This window comes from Malus sylvestris, chromosome 8, assembly GCF_916048215.2.
Source record: "Malus sylvestris chromosome 8, drMalSylv7.2, whole genome shotgun sequence".
NCBI classification, from domain to species: domain Eukaryota; kingdom Viridiplantae; phylum Streptophyta; class Magnoliopsida; order Rosales; family Rosaceae; genus Malus; species Malus sylvestris.
Genome location: NC_062267.1, coordinates 22,821,999 through 22,842,161, shown reverse-complemented (window position 1 = coordinate 22,842,161; position 20,163 = coordinate 22,821,999). Strand labels below are relative to the sequence as shown.

Here is a 20,163-nt window from a genome sequence, read left to right as displayed (position 1 = left end):
CCATTGAAGATGAGTTTTTGTTAAAACTAGGTTATAATGAGCCATTTGATTCTCCATTCGAAATAATTTAAGTGAGAGGTCTTAAGTTTGATTCTTGTGTAGAGCGAGTTAATTATCAAATTAGTTTGGTTGGCTATCGTGTGGTTTAACCTAGTAAGCCATCACTTAGTGTAAATAATGTCGTTTTGAACGAACGATATTTATCTACACTAAGGGGAGAGATGGTGAGCTTAGCCTCACAATAGGCTAGCAATAATTTGGTTCAATCGAACCTAAGACCTCTCACTTACAAATAAAAATGAATGCTACTAAACCGTAGTATTTAGTGATGGTGTAAATAATGTCGTTGTATTAAAAGAAAAAAAAAACCTTTAGTATTGTTATGAAACAAAATCAACCTATTACAATATCGGCTGCTGGGCTTTTGACATTCAAGTGAGCGGAAAGCCAACGCATTAGCCGAAGCCCATATACCACAGCTTTCGGGCCCCAATCCAAAAATTTGGAACAGCGTCCGCATTAAACTCCCAACCCCAGAATATAAAAGCCCCCATCACTCGCCAATCAAAAACCCTAGAGCGAGCGAGAGAGCACGATATAGCTTCACAAATCTTCATTCTCTCTCAGTCGCGGCCGCCTCTGCAACCTGAGACCCAAACATGAAGGTTTCTCTCTCTGCCCAACTCCCATCATCTCCCTCTCACCCCCTATCTATCTCTTCCTTCTCTGTTATCGCTGTTTTCTAATCCTGTCTGCATTTCCTTTGCAGTTTAACATCGCCAACCCCACCACTGGGTGCCAGAAGAAGCTCGAAATCGACGATGACCACAAACTGTACGTTTTTTTATTTTTCATTTGGGTTTTTGTGAAATGTTGTAACTTTTTCAACTTTGTGCAATTTTAGCCATGATTTAGTTATCTGTATCTCCTGTTGTCCCTTTTTCGTAGCTACAATGCCTTGAGTATTTTCTTTGCATTTCTGATAGTTGTTGGATATGTTTAATTGGATTATTGAGTTGTTTTGTGTTTAGATTAATTCTTGAATATTCATTTTGTATTTCAGATTTGTTTGTAAGATCTGTTTTTTTTTTTTTTTGTGAACGCTAAGCTCTTTTGTTTTAAACTTTGGTTTGAATGTTAGCATTTTATGTCTGATTCTTTCCCAGAAACAGTTTAATTAGATTTCGGCTCGTATGTTTTAATCTAGCAGTTGTTTAGATAGTTCATTGGGCAAAGAGTTTGATTTTATTTGCTTCTTCTATTGTGTAGGCGGGCCTTTTTTGACAAGAGAATCTCCCAGGAGGTTAGCGGAGATGCTCTTGGAGAGGTATTAATCTTGCCTTTCTTATGCGTCTGTTATCTGTTTCTTCTTTTGGTTCCAAGTTTTTTGAATGAGTGTTGTCTGTGCAACAGGAATTTAAGGGCTATGTTTTCAAGATCATGGGAGGTTGCGACAAGCAAGGTTTCCCCATGAAGCAGGGAGTGTTGACCCCTGGCCGTGTTCGCCTCTTGCTACACAGAGGTTGTTTAAAACTCATGCTTTATATCAGTATTTTGTTCCATTCATGAATAAATTCCCCAGAAGCTTGTCTTCATTTTAACTAACCTGGTAAATGTATTTGGACAGGCACTCCTTGCTTCCGTGGTTATGGAAGGAGAAACGGTGAGAGGAGGAGGAAGTCTGTTCGTGGGTGCATTGTCAGCCCCGATCTCTCTGTTTTGAACTTGGTGATTGTGAAAAAGGGTGACAATGACCTCCCTGGATTGACTGACACTGAGAAGCCTAGGATGAGAGGACCCAAGAGGGCATCTAAGATCCGTAAACTCTTCAATCTCTCAAAGGAGGATGATGTTCGCAAGTATGTCAACACATACCGTAGAACATTCACAAACAAAAAGGGTAAGGTTTTTTAGTTGTTGCCCTTCTGTGTGGTGGACAAACTGGTCATATCATGGTTATAGGAAAGCATGCCTTTGTGTCTTTAGCTTGATAAATTGGTGGACTTGCCTTTGTTTGTTAGAAAAGGATTGCTGGGCAACTTGCATATTATAAAAAATATACTTATGGCATGATGTAATTAAATCGTTTCTCGTTTTACTTTTTTTAGTGCTTAAATTTTGTGCCTTTGGAGTGTTGGATTCATATGCATTCCGTATATTTTAAAATGTTGTATGTTCGGTTTGATGGTTCTTTCAATTTCTAAGCTTGGTTACCTTATTTGGTTTTGCAGGCAAGGAAGTCAGCAAGGCTCCCAAGATCCAGAGATTGGTCACCCCGTTGACCCTGCAAAGGAAGAGAGCTAGAATTGCTGACAAGAAGAAGAGGGTTGCAAAGGCCAAGTCTGAGGCTGCTGAGTACCAGAAGCTCCTTGCATCAAGGTTGAAGGAGCAGAGGGATCGGCGAAGTGAAAGCTTAGCCAAGAAGAGGTCCAGGCTGTCCGCAGCTTCAAAGCCATCCGTTGCAGCATAGATCCGTGCTCGAGTGATCTAATTTTGGTTAAAAGTAAGAAATGGATGTTACTGCGTTGTCTTAGTATTTTTTTTTCCAGTTTTTGTGCTACTTGATGACTGCTTAAAGTGTTTGCTTTATTGCTGTTGAGGTTATTGGAATTTTCACTATGAAACTTTCCCGTTTTATTAATATTTTGGAGCTTTTTATTCAAGAGCATTAATAATTTGCTACTTTCCCTTTGGTTTTCTATGTAATTATGTCTGGTTTTCCCTAGCCGTTAGCACAGTTTCGGTTTTAGAATTTGGACATAAGTAAGAAGCTCTCCCTCCAGCCCGAGCCGGTGGGCGCGGCTGTTCCATCTGCTGTGTTCTGTACAACAGAGCATCTCTATCCACGCTTGTGTTATCACTCCTCCATCCCAACTCCGATATCTTTTCCAGCATCTGCAGCTGTTTTGCCAACCAACGTCCCTTGTACACCATGTCTACGGCAACAACTTCATTTGATGCTGTTGGCTTTACCTTCGTCCTCGCTGATCTGTAGCAGCTTCTGCCGTGCATCTAATTCGGTTTCAGAAGTAACTAGGGTCCGATTCCGATCAATCTCGCGAACCCCTGGTGGCAACACGCCCCAGAGGAGAAAAACCCTCAAACCGAGCTTTTTCGTGGCAATTTCTCTTCTGGAGCGCATGAGTTCCCCCCCAACTCCAAGTAAAGGCGTGAGCACCTCCTCTTGTTTAGCGTTGACATGAATGAGAGTTTCAGCATTAACAAGCAACGGCATGTTTACTTACATGGCACGAGGATATGGGAAAAAAGCCAATACCTTGCCCAACCCCACCCACCCACTCCATTGTTTTATTTTTTTATTTTTTTATTTCTTAGGTTTTTAGTAAACACGTGAATTGGAATGATACCCATTTCTTCTCACTCCATTTCTTACAAGTAAACGTACTCTTAACATAAATCAGTTGAAATAAAAATCATCCAACTAGGTTTGGGCACAATCACAATAAGGTGTCAAACTCATTACCAACAGAGTCGCCTCGACATTGGTCAAACTTACAACACTGCACATATATTCCCTTAGTTTGCATCGTTTTGTTACTCCATACGCCAAATTGTTCCTTATGTCGATGCACAAACTGCCCAAATCCTAGTTGTAGGAATTAAATCTTCTCTTCTCTGGTCTTTTGCTTGTTTAAGTACTTATCAACCCGAGTACCGCCTGGCATGTTTAATAGCGCATCTCATCATACCAAGCAAGCAGGAACAATGCCCTCCAACAAAATGAAAACCCAATACAAATACATGACGGTATCATTTCTGATTTATTAAGGTGTCACACTCTTGACGATGGCAAATTTGTACCAAAAGATAACTTTTCTTGAGTAGTCCATTTCTTACCTCCAAGTTGATAAAAAAGAAATTCATTTCTTCTTTCAAAATACCTTGAAAATAGTAGCTTATCCATTCCAATCTAATCCTATGTTTTGATTATTTCTACACTGATTGACATGAATGTAAGAATTATTATGTTTGACAAAGGAAGAAGGGAAATAAATCACGTCAGATACAGCAAAGTAACCATGAAACTCCTATTTTAGTAGAGCATATAATTGGCTTCTGCTTCATTGATATCATGATTGCACACATTCTTTGGACCTTATCAAGCGATAAAACAAGTTAGCAGCAGACACTGCTGCAATCAATGATCTTGGTTCGGATAAATCATGTCTATTCTACTCCCAAAAGTGTTATATTTTAGGATCCAAGGGAAACCCCTTGTAATTATTCAACTCTCCCCACACTACTTGCTCAACTTCTTCCCATGTTTTCGCCGTCTTGAGTTCGTCCCAGATACTAAAAATGGCTCCCAATACATTCTCGTCATGCAGAATACAGTAGCACCTACACACAAAATCATCCAAAACAAATCCAACTCTCATTTTTCGGGGAACAGTTTGCACCAAACACATTGATGCAAGCTTCAAACATGACAAACTGACGATACTGATAGACATGAAGAGATATTAGAATTTTGTAATTTTCCTATTGAAACAAAGGATATACTTGTTCTAGATTCTAGAATCCTTCCCATGTCAAGAGCCAAGACCCATCTCAAGCACCAAGACCAGAGCGACACGATTGAGTATCGGTTTGGCTCTTTATTAGATGTATTACCTAGCAGAATTTCAAAACTCATGGCATTGTCAACTGGCTTTACATCTAAGTCACTGCAACCTCCCTACAGACCTTTTGCTTAAGTTCGCTAATAGTTTGGATAACACACGGATAAATGAATACAATAGAAAACGCCTAAATTCTTCTATAGTACATTAAGAGCATTAAATGGTAAGTTTCCAACTAAATTGATAAAGCAGCATATACAAGGATCATTACTTACATTGCGTGGTAGGAAAGCTGTCCAAACTTGTCTCCACCCTTAACAGACTTATTCTGTGATTCTGCACTCACTAAAGGAAGTTTATAACTTTCTAAAAGTTGCTTAAGGAGACGTGTATCACCTCTAAATACATCCAAGTATATGGGTATTATATCATAAATGGGGTCACCTGCGAAAGCAATAAAAGAATCAGTTTGAAAACAGTATGTACAAGCCAAAACATCATATTACAAAGCCAACCGAGCGATGTTGGAATGTGATTCGATATGAAGACTTAATCCAATTAAAGATATGTATTAACTATATAATACTTTATAAATATACGTTATGACAATCATTAACAAGGATAACTATGCACATGGTAAAAATAGCCAGCATCTCTGCATAGTAAAGAATGCAGTGGAAAAAAGATTAACCAGGGAAAAGATAAAAAGAAATAACATATAATTTAAGTAATGCAATGAAGCAAGTACAGAACAACACATTGAACACTAATTCAAATAAATACCAACCTATAGAAAGATCACTGAAATCAAGAATGTGGCTAGGACGCCATGATTTAGTCCCTGCACTGATGCCATTTCCATTCACTGAACCATTGGTTACCAGGCCATTGTCTTTGGTGTTCTCAATCAGGCAAGAATTAGCACCACATGGTTCCATGTGAATATTATCATCCATGATATCTGAGTGTATCCAGGAACAAAGTTTACCCACCTTGTTTAAGCCATTTTCATCCTGAAACCGTATATGGTCAAATAAGACCACGCATATGTATGGTTTTGGAAGAGAGTGATCTACATTAAATTATTATAATTGAGAAACCAATCTTGACATGTTTATGACAGATTGGGATGGGGTAAAAACCTCGAATATGTGAAGCAACTTGGCCAAATCATCTGGTAAGTATTCATCGACTTTCTCGATCAGTGTGGTAGGAATTGGATCTCCCCTGCATATTGAAACCCAGATACTTAAGAGCTGTCCCAGTTAGATAATCTCGTACTATGTTTTAAAACATAGGAGCTCAGATTACACTAATAAATACATTTGACCACCACTACATGTACTGAAGAACAATAGATTCAATAAAATTGGTCAGTAAAACCCAGTTCTGGAACATCACAGACATCAAACCTATTCCCGCTAATGCCCAAAAATACATACAATGAAACATGCAAAAACAGGAAACAAAGAACATGTGTGGCATGTGTAAGATATATAAATCTGGATGAACCATATGCACAGGAAAACAATGTGCTTTAGCACAGTACTTTCAACTAAGTCTGAAAGTGAAAGATTTGATTGAAACACCAAGCGCTTACTCGGGCTATTGATAATCACCAACTCAATACCTTCACCTTGAATATCTAATAATGTCCCTAACTTTTGGGATAATCCAGCCAGTCAACCTTTTCTGGACCATCCATCAAAGTAACCAACCATGTCACCATTACAATGACAATATGACAGTCAACACCTGCAACTGATTTACTAAAGCTAGGAATTGAAAATCTAAGTTATAGTATGCTATCAGAACTAATTGACAAGACCTAGCATCTACAACAATCACACCTGTTAAGAATGGTGTCTTTTTATTTCTACTAGTTCTCCAATCGCATTTTGAGTTCACCACAGATACCTTCCACTGAAGGTCAGAAGTTAATATTCATTTTTCAGTTTACTATGATGTACTATGTTGCAAGAGATCTTTGGTAATATATAGATGCTACTGTCCGAAACAATTTTTCTGTCATAAACACAGCATTCATGTATGGAGTAGTATATCATCAACAGGCACCATAAATAAGGTGTAGAGTAGAATATTATCAGTACAGTAAATTAAACAAGTTCTGAAAAGTAAAACCCATCTTGTGATAGGCAAAAAAATACCATTTACTCAAGCGACTTGAGACATCCTTCTTCTTCCTGATTAGAGTTCTGATGAAAATATTCCATTCAGCTGGAACTTCTGATTTATCCTGAACAGCCTCCGTACAACCATTAGTTAAAGGCATATCTAGTTCTGGTTTAATATCTGAGAAAGTTGAGATGCTTAGAGGTGGCTGAGGCAAGAGATGGAGGTTGCGGAGCTGCTCTCCCAGAAAGGATGCTAAGTTCAGTGCGTCTTCCAATGAAATCGTATCTCTTCTGCGAAAACAAAACAAGACCAATTAAAGAGCTATGCTAATGTATCCTCTAACATATCAGAAATGCAAATTCTTGAGCAGCAATTGAACTACAAGAAGGAACTTATACACTAACTTCACTTACAGCTCTGCATATATTTTTCCTTTGCATCGTTTTGTTATAAGATATGGCCATATTCTTCTGCATTCAGGTGAGCCGATGGTTTCATTTGTCGGCATCCCGGCCCTTCTGTAATTAAACTGTTTCTTGCTCCATACGCCAAAAGGACAAACATCTGCATTTAACTTCTCAGGAATAAGATTGCATCTGGCAATCGCATCAGGAACCGTTTTGGCATCCCATGGTACAATGCTGTAAATTCCATTCTCAAGATAAATGATCCCACTTTCCAAAACATCAGGCATGTGATTCTTCAGAGGGGAGTTGACTTTGCATAGGAGATTGTAAAACTCTAGCTGCAATGGCGTACTAAAATGTTAGATGTATGTAAAAAATGCTGCAAGAAAATAATTAAAAGATAGTACCTCTGTGCCTAGACCATAAAGTGATCTTTCCAGCCCTTCTTCAACAAAAATTTTGACTACGCAGTCGCTCAAGAGATAAACCTGTAGGAAATGATTAAGAGGTATAAGGAGAGAATCTCCAGGCTGGACATAATCATCTATTTACCTAATACTCATCACATTTTTTTTTCATGTAATACCCTAGAATTATATGAACTCCAAAACTTTGACTCTAATAAAGGTCGTACCCAGTGCACAAGGCTCCCGCTTTACGCAGGGTCTGGGAAAGGTGAATGTCGGCTAGCCTTACCCCCATTTATGGAGAGGCTGCTCCCAAGACTTTGACTCTAATGAATCGAGAAAATTAATAATAGAAAGTTTGGTCCTCCCCTAATACGATTTGTCATCTATCAGAATCTATGATCCCCTCAGCTTAAGTTCCAGGTGAAATTATTCACATTAACAATATGCTTACAGGTAACAGATACAGTACTGTGGTTTCCATAGCTACTTTGATATGCTCTGAGGCCTACTGTTAACCGATTTCTTCTGTTAGGACATGATTAGCCATTGGTCATATTATCTCATATAAGAGGCAACAAAATAACTGACAGCTTCAAAGGGTTAAGTCAGAATTCAAACTTGAGAATACGAAAAATAGAATTCCTTTGGTCAGAGCTTGGTATTTGAGCTTTGCTAGTGATCCAATCCTGAACCCCCGCTCACCCACAGCTTAGTTGACCAACAAATTCAAGGGTATTCACGACCTTATCATTATTCTTCAAGAGTGTTCATTCTTTTGGGTTTAGGTCTTTTTGTCAGATTATATGTTATTCTAGCTCCACGTAATTCGATTATGGATTCCTTATTCGCACATTGTACAAAGATTTCAGGCTTCAGTATCGTTTCTCTTTAAAATGAGAGAGAGAGAGAGAGAGAGAGAGAGAGAGAGAGAGTTAAAACTATGAGTTCAAGATACAAACAACAGTAGTATAGGAGCAATATGTTTACTCCACAAATGAAGACATTAGCAGATATGCAGAAACTTTCCAATTTAATAAACTTTGACTTACAGGATTGCTACCCGTGCCAACAGGAAGCTTCTCATCTTCTGCTGGATAAGGCAAATTATGGAATGCACAAATTTCTGACAGGCATTCAGACCATCTCCCAGCATTTAATGCAAGACAAGCTCCCTAACATTCACAGCAAGAAATAAGTGGTTTACTATATATGTAAAAGTGCAAGCAAACATGATAGTTATGGACTGTGGAGGGGAATGGATGTCACTGGCAAAAGATCTACCACTTTATAAATTAAATCCCGTTTAGAAATCTTGTTATCTTCTTCTAGGACTCTTAAATATATTATACCAGCAACCACTTCATTAATTGGTATAAAAGCCAATAAGGAAAGCATGAAGAATAGGCTAACAAGTAGAAGTACCTTCCAGATTAAGTCTCTCATTCCTGTTTTTGCAAACCAAAGCTTAAATAACCATTCTCTCATTTCTCGTTGTCCTATGCAATTGCCAGAGCTCCAAGGAGAGTTGTAGTGATCTCTCTCTTTATCCAGATACATGGCTAAGAAATTTATGTCATAAGAAAACCCCTGGGAAATTCTTTGTTGTAAATCATGGTCATTAGAAGCAACATCAGCATTCTTTTTTTCTCCAGGTTCGAGAGTCCTGACTCTTTTCACTTTCCTAATCAGATCAGAGATACCAGAATCATCTTTATTATTTGCGGCATCATCTGAATTTCCTTCTTCATGTGCAAGTAATCCAGCACGGCAAACTCCCTTATGATGATAACCAGGTGCCATGTCTAAACACACAAATTCAAAATTTTTGGGATTTACAAAGTTCTGGGTAACGGCAATACTTGGTTCCAGATTTAGGACACAGTGCCACCATCCACTTGGAACGAAAATCGTTTCCCCTGGAAGTTGGGTACACTCTATCGGTTTGTCTTTATCAGCAAGAAGTGGATAAAAATCTAGCCACCACTGAAACACACATAAAAAAAAAAAAAATAAAAAATAAAAAAAAAAAACCAATAACAGCAAACTTTAAAACCACAAAAGAAAATATGAAAAATCAGAGGATTAGAATATGTGAATAAAATACCTGCAGTGAAGATGGAGTTTCGATATTGACATCACCATCTTCTTCGTTTACATGTACCGTGACACCTAGTCGTACTCTTCCTGGTGGATACAGGGCCCACCTTCAACAAAATGCAAACTTGACCTCAGTTATTTTTAATTCAAAAAGGGCAAAAAAGAAAAAGAAAAGAATAGAAGAGAAAAACAATACTCGGTCGATTTGACAAAAGGGGAATGATATATGGTGTAATAACCATGAGGACAGAAACAATGTGATTTATGGAATGCATTAAATAAATATGTTGATGATATTCTCAAGTCTTGTTTAGTTAGCATATCCTCATGCCTTAGGTATAAGATCATGACCTATCCTATCCATTAACTGTAAGAGTGAGTAGAACTTGGGAGGAGTTGGAAAACAACAAAAAAGAATATCATTAAGTCAAATTCAACCTGGACAAAATAAAAAGCAACAAAGAGACTCTGTAATTGGTATAAATTTAGAAACAGTTTTGGACTAATGGAGGAACTTGAACAGGGAAGAAGCAGAACAAATGCAGTAAGTACACAAAATAGAACAGTATTATTAAACCTAGGTCCCCCAACTAGCACAACATAAGCTGTAACGATACCATATTCTTAGTATTGGTTTGGTACTGAGGTGCTTTTATAAAAAGTGGATATAAAAAAAAGTTGAGCTCAAAAAGGTGTTTGGTAAACACTTAAAAACAACTTATTTTCACAGTTTTGGGTGAAAAAAAACTGAAAACGTGAAGCAGCATAAATGTTGGATTATGATTTCTTGTTAAACGTTGGATTATATGTTTAAGATAAAGTTTATAAATATTTTTCTTTTAAAAATAAAGTATATTTAGTAATTCACCCTTATTTGTTACGAAAAATTAAATTAATGACACATCTAGTATTATACATTTTTTGGTCATTTCACACAGTCACAACTGTTTTACATAAAAGTTTACCAAATACTATAATACTGCTTTTTTTTCCAAAAGCACTTTTACAAAAAAGTTTACCAAACACTTTGCTGCTTATTCTCACAGCACAGCAAAAGCAGTTTTTTTTCAAAGCACAACAATACCAAACTAGCCCTTAAATGCATGAGCTTTTGAGAACAAAGTCGAATTTTACCTCTTACGGCCAACTAGTAGCGTATTCCAGGCACTGGTCAGGGCTGGATCAACATGCCAGGAGGCACCAGACCTCTGTGGCCCAATAATGAGCCACCTAAATGGTGGTCGCTTGTCTCCATCTAAAACATCAAAAAAGTCCTCTTGAAATAGACAAGGCACGCAGTAATCTTTCAACAAGGCAGGTGCAACCTCTCCAAACTGCTTTAAAAAGTTACATTACAGACAGATCACAAAAAAAGAAAACAAAATTATCCAAAAATCTATTCAAAACAGACACACAACCATTGAGCACCTTGTGGTCAAAAATATATAGGGGATCCTCATCATGTTGAATTTTCAAGTATGAAACATAATCCTTGAATTTCATTGAGACTTTGCGAGCACTCCTTTGAGAAATTTTGAAAGCTGTATCTCCATATTTCTGCAATAACTGGTCAAATGTCCATGTATGCCTTGCAGGCCAAGCATCAGCTAATCCAGTAAGCAAAACCTGATAAGTTTTGGCAGTGACCTATGTGAATAACACAAACAACCAATGGGTAGAAAAAACAGCATACTAATCTTGGTTACCGATTTGCAACTCAAAATTCTCAATAGTACAAGACCATCAAGAATAAGCTGTGAAAATTTAGGGTATTGGGGGAGAGTGGATATTTTTAAGCTGTGAAAATAGAAGCATGGCCAAAGCAGGCATAGAGGTGCTGGTGATTTTAGGTTTAAGGGGTTTATTGGTTCCTTTGCTAACAGACATGGCAGGCTGTGGTAGTGAATATCCAGTGTAGTGTGGAAACGGTATTATGGTAATGATGGTGGTAATGTGGTCGGTTATAGATAGGGGTTAATGTCGTACACATGCTAGTGATGATGCCGAGGGGATGGTAATGGAGGGTATGATATGGTAGAATAGAATTAGCAGTAGGGGTAGAATGGTGGGGCAAAGTTTTAATGTGCAGTAGCCAACATGAATAGAATTTTTTTTTTTTTTTTTTAAATAGAAAGAAACTATTTCTCCTTTCATTTCTAAAAACTCAGTACGCATTTGGGTATGGTGCATCCAAGGGGGTCATGTGAAAGAGCATCCTCCTTTCTCAAATCTAAAACTTAACAGAACACTGCGTCTGCATATAATCAATGGGAAGAAAATATAACTATTAAATTATGATTCAAAAGTGAATCATCATTATTCATCACTGTACCGGTTTCTTTCCATCATAGTCGCGAGAAAAGTCTTCCAAATTGAGGTCTTTCTTCCTTTCCACATTCCCATCGTCAAAAGAAAAAGCATCCAATGTGGTATAGCACCTGTATAATCTTCTGTACAAGAACAATGAGTTGAATCCTGCATAAAGTGGATACGAAACGACCAAAACCATCAGCGGGAAATTATAAAAGAGCTCATCTAGAGAAGATTTTCAATAGCAGAGAATAAAAGGGGACTTGTACTCGAAAGACACGGCATCCATTACCATCAAAATAAAGTGGTTTTCTGCCAGCCTCGTCGCATTCATATGGTACATGCTCTCTGCATCCAAAAATACAATAACTCAAACTCAAATTCCGATAAAAAACAATGCACAGTTAATAGACAAGCACAGCACAAACTCCGATCCATACAAATCAAGTGCCGTCTTCTTCCACGAGCCTTTATACTGGAGCGGACCATTTACTTTGCTGAGGCATAAACTCATCCAAAGTGGCTCTTCATTGCATAGTATGTACATCACACTGCAAATTCCAAATCGCAGAAAAAAATCCAATAAAATTCGATTAAACTAAAATCAAAGACCAAAACGCTAACTTGAAATCAGAACAGAAACATTTCACATCCAAATGCACATCAAAATTCCAAAATTCAAAATTCAAACGGGAACCTGCTAACGCAAGCGAGGCGAGCGACGTCGCGAGGAGGGAGGTATTCCAGGATGTCGCAGATGAGGTCGTCAGGAAGGACTCGGAAGTCTCCGAGAGCGGCCGGCCGGCGATCTGTGAGCCCTAACGCGTGGGCCTGAGCATTCTCCATTGGAGATTGGAGATTGCGGAGATCAACAAAACAAAGCAAGTGAATTGGAATTCGGAGGTGTGCGTTTGTTGAAATTGCGAGTAGGCGAGAATGCAAATGGAACAGAGGAGAGGGAGAGGCAAGGGGCTTTGGGTTTTTGTTGGGAGATTTGCAATCGGATTTTTGCCGCGTCGACGTTGGCGTGTGGTTTTTCCTGTGTACGCGCTACGCGGACTTTTCACGCCATATCGAATTTTCCTTTCCCTTCCCATTCTGTTTGATCCGGTTTTTGCCTTTGTCGGGTGGACCAAAGATTCGCGCGGGCGGAGCGGGTGGGGTTTCAGATGAGAGAGAATATAGGTGGTGGGCTTATTTTTACTTTTTATCCATTATTTTTAATTTTTAATTTTTGGATCGAATGATTTGGACAATAACAATAAATAAGAAATTAATAAATATGTATGAGATAAAAATAGATAGTGCTATATACACATTATATTTTTGAATCACATAAAACGGTGTCGTGAATAAAGTCGAACGAACTACATAGTAGTTTTTTTTGGAAAATTTTCATAATCGGAATTTTCGTGTTTCATTAAAAAATATTTCAAATGATACACTAATGTAATTCAAGGGGAGCTTATATATAGCGACAACAATTTTTACTATATTTCAAGGAATTCTATTAGTTTTAAACATGTCAAGCAGAGATAAAAGTATAAAAATAATTAAAGTCCAACCCAAAAACATGAAAACAATGTTTTAAACTACCAACCATACCCCTAAGATTTTAGGCTTTTAATAGAACTCAGCTCTCACAACTCTAACAATATTAAGATGTGTCATAAGCTCACCAATCCTTGACTATTGATGCAGAACAAGTTTTGAAACTATATGTATTGTATCATTTATTACTATAATCAGTTCAATCAATCCTGGATCATTTTTGCAGAATCAGTTCAACCTGTTTTCAATAATTTTTGTAGAATCAATTCAACCTGTCTTTGACTATTTTTGCAGAATTAGTTTAACCCGTCCTCGACAATTTTTGCAAAATCAATTCAATCCGTCCTCGACCATTTTTGCAAAATTAGTTTAACCCGTCTTTGACCATTTTTGCAGAATCAGTTCAACTCATCATCAACCATTTGCAGAATCAGTTCAACATGTTCTCGATCATTTTTGTAGAATCAGTTCATCTCGTCTTTCTTGCAGAATCAATTCAACCAGTCCTCGACTATTTGCAGAATCAGTTTAATCCGTCTTCGACCATTTTTGTAGAATTAGTTCAATCCGTCCTCGACCATTTTTACAAGATTAGTTCAACCCTTCTTTGACCATTTTTGCATAATCAATTTAACCCGTTCTTGACCATTTTTGCATAATTAGTTCAAACCGTATTCGACCATTTTTGCATAATCAATTTCAAATACATGTAAAATCAGTTTTGTATACTTTTTTGTTTTTTGTTTTTTTTTTAAAAATCATGCAACTTAATTGACTTTAATACTTTAAAAAAAATATATGTAACTTACTTACTCATGTGAGGGAGGTGAGGGGTACGGAAGAATCAAGAGCATCGTGGAGCACGAAATTGAATCAGTTTTATATATTTTTTAATACAATCAGTTTGTGTAGTTTTAAAAGAATTAGTAAATGGGGCAGCCTAGTTTGTGTTGGGTTAGGTTAGTTTAGATTGATTTTTACTCGATGCTTGTAAGTTCCAAATAATTTACTTTTTTATCAATCAAATTAATTTCAAAGTTAAGTAACATGCTCCTTAAAATTAAATTAATCAATGTGTATTAATTTAATTTTTCTTGTGTAGGCTCCATCATGTGTTTAGTCCTTTGCGAGTTGATTGAATGATGTCCAAATGTATAATGATATAAGATTGACGCTTGTTTTGTAATTTGGTCTTTTGTTCACTTGGATTATTTTTTTTTATCATTTAAAAAAGTTTGAGGACATATTTGATGTACCTGATGAAACAAATAAATTTGAGTTAGGTTTTCTAAAGTCTCCTTCCCAAGTGTAAATATAATTGTTTTAGCTTTTATATTAGTCAACCTCAACTAATGATGAGAAGCTCATTCTTGAGGCAAAAAGGTGTAGATGCCCAACCTCCACATACCACATCATCTCTTTGAAGTTTGAATCCTGAGAAATAAGGCCCCTAGATGGCACAAACAACTTCAATGTTGGAGAGATAAGTGTGAAAAGATACAAAAAATAAAGGGTATTTTCGTAAGTTAAACTCCAAAGAAAAAAAAAAGCAAATGATGTCATCTTTCACATTTATTATTTTTTTGTCTCCCCTTGAAATACTTAAAAAGGGTTATCTCAATATAAAATTAAGTATTAAAAATATACTCTACGTGTAATTTTTCCTAATTCAAATATGAGATATTCCTAATGTTTTCCTATATTTCCTCTTATTGCACCTAAATTTTCGCCCTCTACCCCCAAACTCCTATAAGTTTGCGAAATTTGCCTCATCTCTTATTTATCATTATTTTTTTTTGAACAAACGATATGATTTACACTAAGGGAGAGGGTGAGCTCAACCTCACAATGAGCTAGCAGTAATGTGGTTCAAATTCGCCTTTCGCGATAATTGAACCTAAAACCTCTTACTTACAAGTGAATATAAATATCACTAGACCGCAGTACTAAGTAGTCTCATTTATTATTTTAAACCTCTCGAAAAATGGGAAGGGAAAAAACGTTTAAGGTTCGTTTAGTACATATAATTGGATTGGAATTAAAGGTGCAAATTGCAATGTTGTTTTTTATTTTAATTGTAAATTTTTTTAATCGAAACCCGAAAATTTTGAACTTGGAATGGAAATTGAAATGTATTAGATATTCTAAAATTCTGAATATTCGATTTTTATTTTTTCAAAGTCTTCTGAACTTATTCTGATACAAATTTTTTTTTGAGATTATTCTGATTCCAAAATTTCTGAATTTAAAAATTGTGATCCACTTTGATCCGATTGCTAAATTTTGGAACGAAATTGAAAACATTGTTTCTGATCTAATCTTTCTGAAAAACACTTCTAATCAAAATAGAGAACTCTCATTTGGAAATCTCAAACGCCCACTTGTAAAAAATAATGTGCGGGAGAGAAACACCATTTTCGAGTTACCCATTTTGATTTGAGGATTGCAACGTAAATACCAGCCCAATCTCATTAGAAGTTCTTTTTCTTCCATGGACCCTCCCCAATCAAGAAGAACAAAACTTACCAAATCCGGCCCAAAGCCACTTGGATTTCAATTAAGAGGACTCAAAAGTCAAACTGGTGCATTTTTGCTGTCCGGCTTAAACTTTGGTGCATACAACCCACCACCCATAAGATAACCATGGTTAACCATTAACAATTAAAAATAAGTGCTGATAAACACTCCCAATCCAGTTTTTAATAAAAATTCTGATACCAATTTTTTTTTTTTTTTTGGAAACTGGGAAAGAAACCAGGGCAAAGATGCCAAACAAACACAGAAAGCCAACAAGAAGGCCAACAGAAACCAAAAAAACCCAAGCAGGAAAGGGGATGGAAAGACAGTCAGTAGAACCAAGTTCCACTAACACCCCAAATTGACCAACATATCAATGGGGACAACGCAAGCCGTCTTTATCGAGGACATGAACCAACGAAGATGGAGGTCGGTTGACCCAACAGAAATTGCACATCTCCGTAAAGGTACGCGACGCCAACAGATCCGCCGCTTGATTAGCTGACCTTGGAACCCAAGTCCAGCGACAGTCCTGAAAGGACCCTCCCAACCGTTTAGCAACAGCTAAGGTCGGAAAGGCCTCCCATCTGCCCATCTCCAACGTCGTCGTTAAAGCAGAGATGGAATCCTTAGAATCAGACTCCACAATGATACAGCCAAGACCCAAACCCGCAGCAAGCTCACAACCCTTCACCAGAGCCAAAGCTTCGGCAGAGGCAACACTAGAAGCAGAGATAGGCTCCCGCCTGGCAGCCACAAAATTCCCCCCATCCGCCCTGATCACAACCCCAACGAAACCCGACGAAGAGGAAGAAGACCAGCTAGCATCAACATTAACCTTAAAAAAATGAAGGGGAGGAGGAGACCATCTAATTTCCTGACTAACCTGAGGCAATGCAGCAGAATGCACAATAGCAGGAACATCATTCGCAGCAAAAAAATTCCCACGGGCAGTGCGAATGGCCATAAGAATTTGATAAGGGTTGAGAGTAACATGCTGGAACAAAAACTTACAGCGAGCTAGCCAAATATGCGAACAGGAAAAAGCAATATAAGAAATAATCTCACATCGCTCCTCCTTAGAACCATAATGACGAGAAGCAACGGAAAGAAACTAATTCAACCACGAAGAGATGGAAGATCGATCAATTCTGAGATTAAGCATACCTCCAAACCAAATAGGCTCCACCCAAGGACACAACAAGAAAAGATGCTCCAGAGATTCCTCCTGCTTTTGACAAATCGGACACAGATGAGACGAAGCCATCTTCCGCACATAGAGGTTCTCAAACGTAGCCAAGGCCCCATGGGCAAGCCTCCACATAAAATGTCGAACTTTAGGAGAAGTCTTTAAACTCCAGATCAGCATCCAAAGCTGCGAAGGAAATGTGAACGATGAGGACGCACGGGTAGGCATCGCTTGCTGACGAAAAGATCGAGCCCAATGATATCCAGACCGCACAACATACATTCCATTTCGAGTGTGAGGCCAAACAAGACGGTCCGGCTGCATATCATCGCCGAGAGGGGTTGCTAAAATCGCAGACCTCTCCTCCACCGAAATAAACGGATGAAGAAAATCAATATTCCACACACGGGGAGAAGACGTCAAAAGAGAAGCAACCCTAGTATCTCTAGTAACAGACACCCTTCCCGGCTGAGGATGACCCACGGACAGAGAAGGTAACCAACGATCAACCCACACACGAACAGATCTCCCGTTCAAAATTTGCCAGTGCGCCCCTTGAAGTAAGAGATCTCTGCCCACCAAAAGACTATTCCACCCCCAAGAAGCCCTACTCCCTTTCTGAGCATCAAGAAACGAGCAATTCGGGAAATATCTGGCCTTAAGCACCTTTGCCCATAACGACTCCGGATTGTGAATCAATCTCCAACATTGCTTCGCAAGTAACGCATCATTGAAATAAAAAAAGTTCCGGAATCCCAAGCCCCCATCCTTTTTCGAAAGGCCCAGAGTATGTTTAAACACCCAGTGAGTTTTACGATGTTCGCCCACAGAACCCCACCAAAACTCAGCAATTAAAGAGTCCAATTCATTGCAAACAGCCACAGGAAATTTAAAGACACTCATAGGGTACGCCGGAATCGCCTGAACGACAGCTTTGATTAAGACCTCCTTACCCGCAAGAGATAGGGTATTGGACGCCCACCCATGAATTTTCTTCAAAATCCGACCTTTAATGAAAGCCAAACCTTGCCTCTTAGATTTACCCCACAAAGCAGGAACCCCAAGATATGTACCCAGATCATCTGCAACCTGCATATGGAGAATGTGGCCCAACTCCCTCGATAGCTCAGAAGGAGTATTAGAACTAAAGAACACAGACGACTTCTGAAAGTTAACCGCCTGGCCCGAAGCAGCGCAATATTCCTCAAGAAGCTGGACCAAAGAACAACAAATTTGCCGATTGGCCTTCAGAAAAAGAAGAGTATCATCAGCAAAGAAGATGTGGGAAATAATTGGGGACAGCGAATTCATCTTAACTCCAGCCAAAACCTGCCGATGCACTGCCCCTTGAATCATCCGAGAAAGAACATCACTCACAAAAAGGAACAAATAAGGAGATAACGGGTCATCTTGACGTAAACCACGTGAAGGAGCAAACTTACGACCCGGGTGCCCATTTAACAGAATCGAAAAAGAAACCGAGGTCACACACCCCATAACCAGCTTGCGCCACCTGGAATGAAAACCCATTTTCTCCATTACTGCATCCAGAAAATCCCACTCCACCCGATCATACGCCTTTTGCATATCCAGCTTAATCCCCATCTCAAACCTACTCCTAGCTTTCCTCAGTTTGAGGAAATGAAAGAGCTTATGGGCAACTCCAATATTATCCTGGATTTGGCGACCACCAACAAACGCATTCTGCATGGGAGAAATGAGATGCGGCAGCAGCGGCTTTAACCAATTAGCTAACACCTTGGCCAAAATCTTATAAGAGAAATTGCATAAGCTTATCGGTCTAAACTGAGAAACCTCTTCCGGGTGGGGAACCTTCGGGATAAGCACAATATGCGTTGCATTTATATTCCCAAGATAAATCTCTTCCGAATCCAACAGACGAACTAATTCATGGACCTTCCTCCTTATAGGCTCCCAAAAATTATGATAAAACACACCTGGAAAACCATCCGGGCCCGGAGCCTTAATGCCATCCATCCGCATCGCAGCATCAAGAATCTCAGCATCAGATATATGGGCCAATAAATCATTATTCATACTAGCAGACACAGACGACGGAACATGCTCCAGCACCGAGCCCCATGATCTGCTGCCCATAGAGGTAAATAAGTGAATGAAATAGTCATCCACCAATTGCTTTATTCTTTGCGGCCTCTCCTCCCATCTACCATCCTCAGCTTTAAGCTTCAACACCTGATTACGCCTTCTCCTTTGCATAGTAGACTGATGGAAGAACTTAGTATTGGCATCCCCTTCCTGTAGCCATTTAATGCGTGATCGCTGTTTCCACACACTTTCCTCCTGCGCCAGCATTTGATCAAGCAATCGCGATTTAAAATTTATCTCCTCCGCATGGTCTCCCCAGTTCAATTGAAGCTCACCTAACTGACTAGTGAGCTGCTCGATGTCATGCTGCCTCATTTTAAACTTCCTCCTACTCCAGCGCTGAAGTTGGGTGTGGCAGTCATTTATCCTAGACGTCCACCTGCCCATAACAGCACCCCCAACAGGCTTAGCCCAACACTGCTCCACCACATTCAAACACTCAACCTCCTTAACCCAAAAAGATTGAAACCGAAAAGGCCTTTTGCCTGAAGCGCCCTGAGGCTCCCGTTGGATGATCAGAAGGCAATGGTCAGATCCAATGACAGTGCCATGGATAACCATAGTATTTGGCCAGCACTCCTGCCAGGACTGATTAGACAGAGCCCTATCAAGACGTTCCTCCACCAATTCACCATTACGCATTCCCCGCCAAGTAAATTGAGAACCATGAAAATTAAGATCAATAAGCTCCGCAATTTTCAGGAAAGTGGCCAGGTATTGAGGCCTATTATATAACACTTGCGAGCCTCCAGACTTCTCCGTCTCCCAAAGGAACTCATTAAAATCCCCACCACAAAGCCAAGGGATCGAAGATGGACTAAACTGATGATTCATCC

General features: G+C 38.8%; 2 protein-coding genes across 2 annotated transcripts; one reads left to right on the top strand and one right to left on the bottom strand.

The window, feature by feature from the left end:
• The first annotated feature begins 514 nt into the window (after positions 1 to 514).
• LOC126631772 (40S ribosomal protein S6) lies at positions 515 to 2,624 on the top strand. The gene is made up of 6 exons (XM_050301909.1): positions 515 to 665; positions 770 to 834; positions 1,270 to 1,327; positions 1,414 to 1,522; positions 1,628 to 1,900; positions 2,232 to 2,624. The coding sequence occupies exons 1-6, from the start codon at positions 660 to 662 to the stop codon at positions 2,468 to 2,470; spliced, it is 750 nt and encodes a 249-aa protein (XP_050157866.1). The 5' UTR covers positions 515 to 659; the 3' UTR covers positions 2,471 to 2,624.
• A 1,428-nt stretch (positions 2,625 to 4,052) lies between these two features.
• LOC126631771 (lysine-specific demethylase JMJ21-like) lies at positions 4,053 to 13,038 on the bottom strand. The gene is made up of 16 exons (XM_050301907.1): positions 12,641 to 13,038; positions 12,384 to 12,494; positions 12,236 to 12,291; positions 11,966 to 12,108; positions 11,062 to 11,259; positions 10,768 to 10,967; positions 9,641 to 9,740; positions 8,959 to 9,519; positions 8,586 to 8,708; positions 7,534 to 7,614; positions 7,133 to 7,464; positions 6,752 to 7,009; positions 5,726 to 5,810; positions 5,371 to 5,596; positions 4,859 to 5,027; positions 4,053 to 4,362 (listed from the first exon to the last, which is right to left on the bottom strand). The coding sequence occupies exons 1-16, from the start codon at positions 12,787 to 12,789 to the stop codon at positions 4,209 to 4,211; spliced, it is 2,946 nt and encodes a 981-aa protein (XP_050157864.1). The 5' UTR covers positions 12,790 to 13,038; the 3' UTR covers positions 4,053 to 4,208.
• Positions 13,039 to 20,163: the final 7,125 nt, after the last annotated feature.

What these genes read in the sequence shown, in the direction of transcription:
- LOC126631772 (XM_050301909.1), top strand. An exon ending in TCGCCTCTTGCTACACAGAG is followed by an intron (nt 1,523 to 1,627) that starts GTTGTTTAAAAC and finishes GTATTTGGACAG; the next exon opens with GCACTCCTTGCTTCCGTGGT. An exon ending in AACATTCACAAACAAAAAGG is followed by an intron (nt 1,901 to 2,231) that starts GTAAGGTTTTTT and finishes TTGGTTTTGCAG; the next exon opens with GCAAGGAAGTCAGCAAGGCT.
- LOC126631771 (XM_050301907.1), bottom strand. Translation starts at nt 12,789, where the DNA reads ATGGAGAATGCTCAGGCCCACGCGTTAGGGCTCACAGATCGCCGGCCG. An exon ending in AAAACCACTTTATTTTGATG is followed by an intron (nt 12,109 to 12,235) that starts GTAATGGATGCC and finishes CACTTTATGCAG; the next exon opens with GATTCAACTCATTGTTCTTG. An exon ending in ACTATGATGGAAAGAAACCG is followed by an intron (nt 11,260 to 11,965) that starts GTACAGTGATGA and finishes AAAACTTATCAG; the next exon opens with GTTTTGCTTACTGGATTAGC.